Source organism: Sturnira hondurensis, unplaced genomic scaffold (assembly GCF_014824575.4).
Source record: "Sturnira hondurensis isolate 20B ecotype Veracruz unplaced genomic scaffold, ASM1482457v3 Scaffold0024758, whole genome shotgun sequence".
Classification (NCBI taxonomy): Eukaryota; Metazoa; Chordata; class Mammalia; order Chiroptera; family Phyllostomidae; genus Sturnira; species Sturnira hondurensis.
In genome coordinates, this window is record NW_028097389.1 from 1,259,999 (window position 1) to 1,273,195 (window position 13,197).

General features: G+C 36.5%; 1 protein-coding gene across 1 annotated transcript in view; it reads right to left on the reverse strand.

Moving 5' to 3' along the window:
* KLHL1 (kelch like family member 1) overlaps window positions 1-12,082 on the reverse strand; it is a 342,020-nt gene extending 329,938 nt beyond the window's left edge. The window contains exon 1 of the mRNA XM_037038628.1: window positions 11,424-12,082. Coding sequence (XP_036894523.1) covers window positions 11,424-11,923 — 500 coding nt within the window. The 5' untranslated portion in view covers window positions 11,924-12,082. The remainder of the gene's footprint in view (window positions 1-11,423) is intronic.
* Window positions 12,083-13,197: the final 1,115 nt, after the last annotated feature.

The window sequence follows — 13,197 nt, forward strand, 5'->3', positions numbered from 1 at the left end:
TTACTTTTCAAATGTTTTAGATTTAAATAATAAGGAATAATCTTTTTTTTTTTAACCCACATAGTTACCATTTCTGGTGGTTGTTATTTCTTTGTGACCACTGGTGTCATTTTCCCTGCTTCATTTTGGATGATTTTGTTGCTGTTTTCAAGGTCATCATGTTTTTTCTGAAACTTCTATTCAGTCATTAATTTTATCCAAAATATCCAGTATATTTTTTATCTGAGGCATTGTGGTTTTATTTTCATTTAGAGGTTTGATGTTGATTTTTTCATATGTAACATAACTATAGCTAACTGTTTGAACATAGGGAATATGGTTTTAACTGTTTTAATGTCTTTGTCTGATACTGTTTTGGGCCAGTTTTATTTGATTGACTTTGTTTCTCATTATGGTTTATATTTTTCTATTTTGTTGCCTATTTGTCTTCAATTGGAAGTCAGACATTAAAAAAAATACCTTGTTTCCTACTGAATATTTATGAATATGTGAATTATTATTCATCTTTGTTATAGGGCACAGTTATATCACTTGGAAACATTTTAATACTTTCAGGTTTTACTGTTGAGATTTATTAAATGGGTACCATGGCAGTATTTATTTTAAGTCTAGCTATTTCCTGTTACTAGCATAATACCCTTCCACATACTTTTCTAGTCCCGCAAGGTACTATTATCTCTAATTCTGAGATGGTTCTTTCCTAAGATGTAAATAGTTTCCTTAAACACATGCACCTGTCAGTATTGAACTGAATATAGATCTGCTCAATAATCAAGAGACCCCTTCACAGATTTCTGGAGTGTTCTACATATGTGCTCTCTTTTATTTATTTTTATTTTTTTAAAACTACTTATTTTAAAATAATTACAGAGTCACAAGCAGTTGCAAAAATGGTAGTAAGTCCCATGTGCTTCTCATGTTGCTCTCTCCAGTGGTTGTACCTTATATAACTTTAGTAAAATATTACATCACAGATCCTAAAATCAACTACATGCTGATGATCTTTGATTTAATTAATTTATTTTTCATTTTTCAATTACAGTTCACATTTAACACTATCCTGTATTAGTTTCAGGTGTACAGCATAGTGGTCCAAAACCCACATGCATAGCTCTCTCTCTGTCTTTTTTTCAAAGATTTTTTTTATTGTTGTTCTAGTACATTTGTTTTAAAAGGCACTGTCTTAGTCTCTTTGGACACTGAGCTCCAGGTCTTGAATCCAGGGTGATCATCAAATTTCTCTTGGTTTCCCCTTCCCTGTAACCTGGGATCGATCTCTCTCTCTTTCTCTCTCTCTCTCTCTCTCTCTCTTTCTCTCAAATGGTGATCTGGGCAATCACAGGACTCATTCATTTGTTCTTCATATTTTAGGTATCATTCTCCTTCATTGTCCAATGTCTTGAAAAATGTTATTTCATATACATTTCTTTTCCCCTTCCCTTCTATTCCCTTCCTGCTCCCTTCCCTTTCTTTCTTTCTTTTTCTTCCTTCCTTCCTTCCTTCCTTCCTTCCTTCCTTCCTTCCTTCCTTCCTTCCTTTCTTTCTTTCTTTCTTTTCTTTCTTCATTCTCTTTTTCTATATACATATTTGTCTTTTTCTTCCTTCATTCTTTCATTCTTTGTTGTTGCAGGGGAGAAGGTATATCCAGTCCCTGTTACTCTATTTTAGCCAGAAATAAGAGAACAAGTTCTTTTATCCTGATTTGAGTGTGGTGATTAGAATATTATTTGGCCCAGGATTTTCTTATATTAACTGCTTTTAAAAATGTTCTAATTTCTAGGGAAATAATGTGAGCATATTCACATTACTAAACACAATATGTTGACCTAACCAAGACTACTGTTGACCTAACCAAGACTACTGTAACAGAATAGTAAAATATTTATAATGTGAAAGTGTTATGCCTTTTGAGAAAAAAATGCATAAGTAAGTCTTTAAAAATCACCGGTGGATTACCAAGTACCAAACATCCAAGTACTAATTCGTGTAAATTTCTCTATTGTAATTACATGCTAGTGTAACAAAGGTAAGCTAACAGAGAAAAACTAGGTATCATATTTAAATTTCACTGCAGATGATAAAAACTATTTCAGATTTATTTTCAAAACAGTACAGTTCAAAGTTGAATCTCAGAATTAGAATTTCAGGATGTTTTATATTCATAAATTCAAAAATACAAGCTATAATAATAGACTTTCCATTTTCTCTGGAGCTCTGATATTTGTGAATACTGACCTAAAAAGATCTCTTGGACATTTGAGTAAAATTGGAATCTACTAGGGAAACCAAAACAAAATCTAAAAGATATCTTATTATTGATTCAAAGAGATCTTGGCACTCTCCTTTTCAACAATGATAAAGTAGTTTAAATATTCCTTTCCCTTGTAATATAACCTCCCAATTTTCTGATCCTATAATTTAAGTTGTTGAATCATACTTTACTAAAGATGGAAATGCCTAGTAATATCTCTAAGGAAAAAAGATGCCAAGATAATCTACCAAGGCAATGTCACAACAAGTACAAAAAATCAAACTGAATGATTTCCTATAAGAGTCAGTTATTAGAGTTTAATTAAGGCCACCAAAGGAATAGGAAAGGCTGAATTTAGAATTAACCCCAATTGACTTCTCTCTTGACTATTATTAAAGAAGCTAAGATCAGTTTCACAAAAGCATCATTTCTGTGACATGATCTTTGTTTAAAATTATCTGCCACATTTTTCTTGGGATCCTAAAATCATAGCATACATTCTCTCTGGGTGAGGGGACCCTTGTGAAGTTTGCATAAGCATTTAGGTAAAATGTTTTTAAATCCTGGCTGGAGAATTCAGTAAAGGTAGCTAACATCAATGCTACATAGTACAACAGGTTATTATTATTATTATTATTGCTTATAATTAACTTATAAGATCTTCAAAACCATCATTGACCTGCTCAGATTATCTGTATATACATCAGACAGTTTCCTTCTTTTGGAACCTCAGCAAAACAGGCTTTAATTGCATACCAGTTTATATAAGAAAATAAAGAACTTTTCCTTCTTCACTAAGAAAGAACAGAGAGTAGACAAATCTCCTCATTATTGGGGGAAAAGAGAAGATTGGGGGAAGGGAAAGTGTTAGAAAGGTGACATTTGGAATTCAGTATTCACAGCATTTTAGAAAATAATTCACACTAAAATGATTTATTAAAGCAAAACCATTCCTGCTATTCATAAGAATTGTTCTGAATGCTAAAATTGCCCTGAATTAAGTGCATTTATTTTAGAGACCATCTTTTTGGTATAAATTAGTGTGTTTTATTTTTTTTTAAAGATTTTATTTATTTATCTTTAGAGGGAAAGGAGAGAGGGAGAGAAACATCAATGTATGGTTGCCTCTCATGGATCCCCTGCTGGGAACTGGCCTGCAGGGAACCTACCTGCAACCCAGGCATGTGCCCTGACTGGGAATCGAACCACGATCCTCTGTTTCACAGGCCTGTGCTCAATCCACTGAGCTACACCAGCCAGGACCTAAATTAGTGTGTTTTAAACCATGGTTTCCATTGTTCCTAATAGAGTCCTTTGGTCCCTGGTGGCTAGGAAAAAGTCTTTCTAGGACACTGAGCTCTGTAATCCTTAACTAACACCTTCCTGAAATTCTTTGTAGAATTTAGGCTCATTTTTGCTACTTGAATTCCCCACTGACTACTGACATTATTTCAAATTTGTATAGTAGATCATTTTCTTTTTAGGTCATTTTTATTGCTATTCTACTATAGTTGTCACAGTTTTTCCTCCTTTACCCCCCTCTGCCCATCCCACATATCCCCCCCACATTGCTCCCACAGTCAATTCCCACACAGTTGTCCATATCCATGGGTCATTCACGTATGTTCTTCACTGAGTCCCTTCCCCTTCTTTCCACCATTATCCCTCTCTCCCCTGATCACTTTCAGTCTGTTCCTGTTTTCACACCTGTGGTTCTCTTTGTTAGTTTATAGGGTTCTGTCTGTTTATTCATTAGATTCCTCTTGTTGGTGAAATTGTACAGCATTTGTCTTTCATCACCTGGCTTACTTCCCTTAGCATAATACTCACTGGGTCCATCAATGCTGTAGTGAAGGGTAATGCTGAAGGTCCACCAATGCTGTAGTTCCTTCTTTCTTTCTGCTGCATAGTATTCCATTGTACCACATGTGCCACAGTTTTTTGATCCACTGATTTACTGATGGGTACTTAGGTTGTTTCCAGTACTTGGCTATTGTAAATAATGCTGCTATGAACACTGAGGTGAATAAATTCTTTTGAATAGGTGTTCCAGTATGCTTAGGCTATAATCCCAGTAGTGGAATCACTGGGTCAAAAGGCAGTTCCATTTTTAGTTTTTTGAGGAAATCCCATAACGTTTTCCATAGTGGCTACACCAGTCTGCATTTCCACCAACAGTGCACTAGGTTAGGGTTCCCTTTTCTCTGCATTCTTGCTAGCACTGTTTCTTTAAAGTTTTCAATAACAACATTTTAAATTAAGAAAGGTAAGTTAATTATTACCTTTCCTAGGCTAATATATAAATTCAACAGCATTTGTGATGAGAAGTACCACAAAAGTATCTAGAGTTATTTTGGATGGTAAAAAAATATCAACAGAATCTCATTACTTTAAGACTGCACTTAAAATGATGCATATTTTCATATTTAGAAACTTGATTTAACTCTAAAATATACTGGAGATCTCAGTTTTGTATAAATTACATGTGAGCTGTTATTAAAAAAACAATAAAATTGGATTCAACATGCAGTTGTTAGAAGCACACCTTCCCCATACACACAAAACTATCTTTGAGGCTTGGAAAAAACAAACCAATAGAAACAAATACTGATCAATATTATATTATATTAACCAAAAGTCGACTTTGATTGGATTGAGAGGATTTATATATTATTCTTAAATTATTTAAAATAGTATCTTAAAGAGGTTACTAATATAGTTTAAAAAGTATTCATTAGAAATTTATCAATGAAAATCAGAATACAGTGTCTCAGTTAGTGTGGTTCTTTTATGTTTGTTATAATTAACAGTTGTATTTATTACATTTCCTTTATATTCACATCTTTCTTTCATATAGCTCTGGAGTTTTGGGTACATGCGAATCCAACCTAGTAATCTCATTTTTCCTTTATGATCTTATCAGTTTGCCTGAAGCAAATTTGTTCAGAGAGAAGGGAACCTGGAAATTAAGCACTTCTTTGCAGAATACCACTCGATATTGATAAATTCATCCTGAGATAGGTAAGAAAAATGAACATTCCCCAAACAAGGTATTTTTTTTTGGTTTCTTTTGGCTTAAATAACTATAGGCTGCATAATGCCCAAGCCTAGGATAAATTGCCAGAGACATAAAATTGAGTAAAATCACACCATACTACTTTTTTTTTCAGTTCAAACTTGGGGCTGCAGGGGAAATGTGAACATTAGTTCATTTTAGTGCCCCAGAGAAGCATATTTTAAAGCTACCTTCCCGAAAATAGTGCCTTACCATTTTGAATTTTTTTTGGAAGCAAGGCTGATTCCTTTTCATTTGAAATGCCTGGGTCACATCCCACCAATTTCCATGAGGCTAGAGTACTGTGTGTTGCCTTCCTGCGACATTTCTCTGTATCAATTGTTCTGACCTTCACAGACAGATTTTCATCACAAAACTCTCTTTTTGTCTCCAAAATTAAATTGTTTTCTTTGTTTAAGGTATTTCCTCATACTTTTGTTTAATTATAAATTAAAATGTTCTGAATGTATTATACTTCAAGAAGTGAACGAGTGTTTTCTAACTTGTGCTAAGAAGAAAGACTTCTCTGAAACTCACCAGGCATTGTGCAATGCTTTCACTTTTTTCTTCTTCTTTTTTAAATTACTTTATTGTTATTTAATTACAATTGTCTGCACTTTCTCCCCACCCTCCCCAACCCCAGCCAAACCCACCTCTCTCTCTTGCTTCCACCTTCTCCCTTGGTTTTGTCCATGTGTCTTTTATAGTAGTTCCTGAAAACCTTTCCCCCCACTGCCCCCTTTCCCCTGCCCCCTCCCCTCTGGCTATTGTTAGATTGTTCTTAATGTCAATGTATCTGGTTATATTTTGTTTGCTTTTTTCTTTTGTTGATTATGTTCCAGTTAAAGGTGAGGTCATGTGGTATAAGCCAGGTGGTAAGAGGTAATACTATCATTTTAAGAATTCTATCTAAACATTTACATACAAACATGACTTCCACCAAGAGAATAAAAAGAACGTTTATAATAACCTTAGTTAGAGTCTCTTTTCTTACATTCTGCATGTTTGTTTAAGCAGAGGGAAAGAAGACTTGCAAAGCGGCCTGAGCTATGGTGTCTGGAATCAGATAGCAAAGAGTGAAAGGCTAGCAGAGGGAAGAAAGTGAACAGGAAAGCATTATGCTGAGCGAAATAAGCCAGGTGGTGAAAGACAAATACCACATGATATCACCGTTAACAGGAATCTAAACAACAAAACAAACAAGCAAGCAAAATATGACCAATGACACTCAAATCGGAACAGGCTGACAGGGTCCAGAGAGGATAGGGGAGAGAATCATAGGGGAAAAGGGGATGGACTCACATGAACAAGTATAAAGGACACATGGACAATAACTAAGGTGGGGGCAGAAATAGGAGGGAGGTGGGGAGCACTGGGGAGGGCAGGGCTGGGAATATAACACAGAAAACTGTACTGAACAAGAATTAAATTTTAAAAAAGGAAAGTGAAAAGGGTGATAGAAGAGATTTTACAGCTATGGGTGGTAAACACTGCAATATACAAAGAACATGTTATAGATTGTAAAATTGAAACCTATATAATTTTATTAATCATTGTCCCCCCCAAATTCAGTAAAAATTTTAAAAATAAAATTTGAATCTCACACACACACACAAAATGTCCAGCTGTATTACTTTAAAGTCTGAGACTCTGGCCAAATTAATCACCTGTTTATATATAAGATTTCTCATTTATGTAATCATTGTGCCAAAGAGGTACATAACTGTGCCAGAATCATAGAGCTATCCTAAATATTAAAATAAATATTCAACATGTTAACTGCTAAATAACAAGGTCTACCAACACCACTCATTTTGATTATGGCAAATATTTACTTACTCAGTAGTTTTTATTGAGTAACTACATATTCTGTAGTGATGAGCAAAACAAATACCCTGTCTACGGGGCAACTGTAATTAGTGATAAACAATAAAAGGAACACAGTTATTAACATATGATTACAAGCAACAGTAAAAAAAATTAAATAATAAATATAAAGCAGTTACCCAAAGAAAATAAAGCAGCAGGATAATGTGTACTAAAAATTTTTAAAGTAACGTTTTTTGATTAGGGGAGCAATGAATGCTTCTCTGGAAAAGGTACAAAGATTTTACTCAGGATATTCACTGATGAATACAAACATTCAGGAAAGAGTAAGTTAAGGAAGGAGAGTCACTATGCAAGAGAAATAACATATTTGTGAGATCCAATGGCAGAGAAAAATGATGGAGAAGGCCATGGAGTCTGGAAGGCAGAGGGTGATGGGAAGTTGGAGATTGAAGGGTCTAGATAGCAGACAAGGGACAAATCATTCAGCGCCTAGAGGGTCAAAGTATGGATTGAAGTCAGAGGTTGGTGGAAATACTTTGGGGATTGGGGGTTGGAAAGGCAGGGATGTGACAAAACAGTTCAGATATTCATTTTATAATTTTCATTGACTCTAGTATGGAGAATGAATTACAGGTTGCAAAATTAATGAGAAAAATGATCCAGATGGTAGTTACAGAAGTTGAGTTGAACGAGGACCGTCTCTTAGAATTGGTATAGTCAATGGAGGTGGAAAGATGTGGAACAGATAAGGAAGGGGCATTTTTCATGTGATAGGGACGAGGCTATATAGAATGATGAAGATGATGGGAAAGAGAATTTGGGCAAATATGACCTTCTATTTCTACTTTGTAGAAACTAATGCATGGAGGGCTATCCTCTGAGATGGAGAAGGAGGACATTGAGCAAGAAAGAAGGAAGATGATGAGCTAAAGTTTCTACATGTTGTTTTTAGATCATCTTTGTGATATCCACCAGAGACATCAGGCAGAGATGTGGATGTGAGAGAAAACAGGTCAGGGGGAATTTAGGCTTTGAGTTGCAAGTCTAGAAATACAGTTTATGGATGATAACTAAAACCATAGATCAGATGACTGTGCTCTGTGAGAATTTAGAAAGCTAAAAAAGCAGGCAGTTAAACATGACATTTTTCTCCTACTCATATCTCTACACACTGCAAGAATATAAATATTTCTCTTAGGTTTCTTAGTGTACTACATTTTGAATTTTGGATAAAACTAACCACATCAAAATGTATACTGTTCTGAAATTATACACTTTCCAACAACAAAATTAAGACATTAGAGAAAAATGATTAAGAGCATAGGTCAGGGGCTTATCACTAAAAGTTAGAAATCTTAATGGTATAATGGTTAAGGTATTAGAATACAGAGATTTGTTTATGTATGTTTAGCACAATGTAATGTGTATTTAGCAGGGTGTAATATGATAAAGGCTGGGTTTGGGCAGTGAATTAGCTTACCACTGTCTTCCTGCTACCTTTATGTTTCAATCCCATGATAATTTGACATTTCTAGAATTCTGAGAATATGGGCAGCGTTCCCCAGAGCATCTTCCAGCTGCTAATTGAACAGAAAGGTAAACCAACTGAGTCGCATACACTTGTTTGAAACAGTGTTCCTAACTAGTAAGAGACCAGATGAATAAAGAGAAGATCAGAAAATAAAGAAAGAAAACTGAAAAGATGGGAACACTTGCTTTATATATGAACATAAATGTTAGCATAAAAGTCAGAATTAATCAAATTGTTAAATATCAAATGTGACATCGCAGAATGATGAAATAATAATGACCCAAGTCATCAAAGTTACAATACAAAGTTTATGTAGTTTATGTACTACATAAACTATAAACATTATGTGGATTTCCTACATGACTGATGATAGAAACAAAAGTAAATCAACATTACAAATTATTTTGTATATTATTATCCATTCAATATCTAACTTTGGAAATGTCTCTTTTGTAAAATGAACCTTATTTTTTACCACATATTAATACAATATGTATTGACAGCAACTAATTACTAAGTCTAGTAGCATACATTCAATCAATCATCATCACAGAACCAATGTTCTTTGAAGGTTTGGGAACATATATCCCTGAGAATACTATCAGTGCTGATTTCCCCAGCAATAAATTTAAGTTAATCAAAAGGATTTAAGTATCAATAAGAATTTTAAAATAAAATTAAATGTGATTTCAATATTTCACATATGTAAAATCTCATAGGAGATCCTCATTCTTACAGTGTATATGACTTAAGGTAATACAAGGTTTATTTCCAGAATACATTTTACTTACAACTCTTTGTGAATAAAAACGCTGATGTATATTTAAAAAACGAAGGACTGTAAATTAAATCTGATGGGTGTTTTCCCTAACTGAGCTGTTAAGGTTATTGTCTTTATTTTTTAATGTCTTTTGTCAATATTCCATTAATATTTTCAAATTCTTCAGCTAACCAGAAAAATCTTCAAAAATTACTGATGCCAAATATGCCTCATTTACATAAAAATGTATTTGTTTAAAGTAATTTTAAAAAACTGATCAAGCATTAATATTCTCAGGTCAAGTATTTTAAGTTGGTTTGCATACTTTACAAAACAAAATTTAATCTACTTTTTTCCTGAACTGCTCACAACATCAATATGAATAACATAGTAATTAATTAATATTTAAACTTTCTTTTAAATATATAAGGTAAACTGCTAAATGTTTATAAATGATTTCCCAAAACTAAGTAAATGAAGTTTTACATTTTCTCAACTAAAGGGGGTAAAACCCAATGTATTTTATTTTTAAAAAATAGATCTAAAACTAGAGGTCACAAGTGAATACATAAATCAAAAACTTCATAGCATCATTGGTACCTAAAATTATAACATTTTTGGAAAAATATCTGAATTGAGTAGTAGTTATATTTACATTTGACCTTCTATATATAGAAACATTGATATACTTGAAAATTACAAATTAAAGTATTTTGTCTTTATTTTTTAATGCAATATAAGATAGTATATTGCATTATATGTAAGATATAAGATATTATATTAAATGTCTTCAGATATGTGATTATGTTCAAGGCTATTAAGATTCAAATTTAAATCCACTTAACCCACGTGATTGAAGCAATTTAAGGGTTCTTTTGTATCTCTAATCTCGCAGATGTCAACATAATTAAAGTGCATCTATATATATCATTTTTATGTATTGTTTTTGTGATTTAACTTCTCAAGAAGGTCATTCAATCAACCAAGTTTAAAAAATTGGTTGATCCTAATTTGTTATTGAGAGGTAATTAAGCTTTATTAACATAATCACTGCCATTTCTTGTTTTTCCTGTATTTTCTTCAGGTAACGTGTCTGATATTATATGAAACAAAGTCAGATCTTTTCATATCCTCACTGCATGCCAAAACTAGTCACAATCCAGTACAGAGTAATGAGTCATTCTCCAAAAATATAAAGCTTAGAAGGAGTTTCATATATGTGACGGTTTTACTTTTAAGACTTAAAGTCTTAAAAGTAAACTCTACTCAAAGAGGTGTAACATTAGAAATAAACAAGAAATAATAATATTGAGCTGCTTACTAAGTATACACTGTCTTATACTGATCCAACAAATCAGGAACTCAGGAAAGCTACGTATCAAGGGGCTCAGCAACAGTTTAATCCTAAGAATTTGTACAAGGCAAAAGTAAAGTAGGATAAAAAGGGAAGTTGGGATAGAGAAAATGACATTGTATTTCATGGAGAAAATAAGAGAGAGAAGATAATGCTGCTGTCCATCAGCCTCCTTTTGTCCACGTCATTCCTCCTGGAATAGAGATTCAAACCACAGGGATCCCAGACAGTACGCTAAGTCAGTTTCTAGGTATGTGAGACGCATTTCAGTGGTGTTCACAGCAAGTTTCATCTCACATCGGATGACTATAAGACTGATACGATTGAATGGTAGGTAATGACAGAATACTACTTTTCTCAGGAATATGAGAACCGCTCCACCTAGAGAGTTACCAAAATGAATATATGTTCAGTTTGTGATTACAAGTCTAAATTCTTGAAAAAAGAAAATCAATATGTTTGCATCAAAAGAAATTAATGAACAAACTTTTAAGGAGATTGCAGCTTGGTTAATAAAAAAAACCAGGCTGGCATCTCTTAACCAAAATTGTCAGAGATTTACTAACTACCAGAGCATACTGGGGTCGGGGAAATGAGTGAAAAGTGGGAGATGCTTGGATGTTCCGTAGGGACTTACTGTACCTGTGTCCACATCCTTCACCTGTTGCCTGGCTCGAGCTGGTCGGCTCCACTTTGAGCTCTTCCAGGACCAGCCCTTTTTCGTGTGGTCCAGGAAAGTCCAGGCCAGGCACTTCCTCCTCCTCTAGGGACTCAACGTAGAAGAGAGTCCTGGTCGGCTGTTGGGTGCCCTGCCCGGGCGCCCCTTGCTGCAGCCTGGTGGCCACTGGCAGCAGGGTGCCATTTAATGGGTTGAAAGAAGAGGACAAAGAGGATGGCGAGGAAGATGAAGAGGAAGAAGAAGAGGAAGGCTTCTTCCAGAATGTGCTCGTGCTGCCTTTCTCTTGGTTTTTCAGCAAGCGGCTCTGGCTAGGTCCCCAGTGCTCGAAACTGCTGTTGCCGTCCTGTTGCAAGCAGCTGCCTCCCGCCGGGCTGCTGGGGGACGGCGATGGGTGGCTGAAGAGTTTCCAGCGGAGTCGCAGGATGTGTTTCACATCGAAGTCTTTTCGCCCAGAGCCCGACATGCTTGGCGCCAGGAAGGCAAAGGGAGCGCAGCTGGGGCGGGAGTAGACGGGCCAGCCGGCGGGAGAGACCAGGGGAGCCTGGGGTTGGAGGAGGCTGGATGCGCTGTGTACCCCAGGAGCAGACGGGGCGAGGCGGGATGCGCGCTCTGCCAGGCGACAACCCTGGTGCGGACTCAGCTGTGGAGAGGTCGCAGGACTTGAGCGTGGGGAGCCCACGGGCTGGGAGCAGAGAAGAAGCGGGACGCCTAGGGTTGATAATCCTCAATCCCCGTGCAGGTGTCCCGTGATTACGGAGGGAGGGACGACCCTGGTGCTGGAGATGCACGAGGGAAGATCTGCGCGCTCTGAAGCTCGGGAGGCTGCGGTAGATGCATACACCTCCCTGGGATGCGCCCGTGGCACAGCCTCAGTCGGGAAGGTGTGGACTCTCCTCTCCTTGCAGCTGAGTTCAGTGCTTGGAGAGCGCAGAGAGAGAGAGAGAGAGAGAGAGAGCCCCAAGTCTCGAAGAAGCGCTCCCCCCGCCCCTGCCTTCTCCGTGCACCTGCGTCCCCTGCCCCTGGCCTCTCCGAGAATGCTCTGAGAGCTTGCCCGGTATTTCTGAGAAAGTCAAATGCCTTCTGCGAGGTGGAGAAAGGTGGTTTTATATTGTCAGTTTGTAAAAGAGAAAAATAAATATTCCAGAAAATACAGGGAAGCAGAAGGAAAAGCTGTCAAGGTCCTCACAGTACAATTTTCTCTCTGCCTCAGCGCCTCCTCCTCCCCCATAAGTGACGCAGATGTGCACTGGGGCCTGTACCGAGAGATGGAGGGAGGGGGGAAAGGCTTCAATCTTCTTTATGCAAGTGAATCTGCTGCTCTTATTGTCCCTTTGCGTGGATCTTGTCACCTTTTCGTATCCTTCTTCCTCACTACATTACTGTGTAGCAATAAAAGTAAAGCAAACAGGCATTATGCTTTAGCATCAGTAAACACCAAATACCAATCATGACAGCATAAACTTAATACGCTGCCGTCCATTCTCAGGTTGCTGGTTAATGGTTTGAATTATTTAATGAACTGCATCCTTTAACCTTAACCTTAGTTTCTCTGTAGTGAGACACAGAAGAAACAGGGATGCTGGCGTCAAAGGATGATGATGCCACCGTTCGGACACTTGCACTGTGATTCTGGCATTCATGCACTCAGGCAATACTTCACCCTGGGGGACAGAGGCACACAGGAGAAATTTGAAGATGGGCATCTGAGTGCATGGAATGAGTACGGTGAAACTGGTG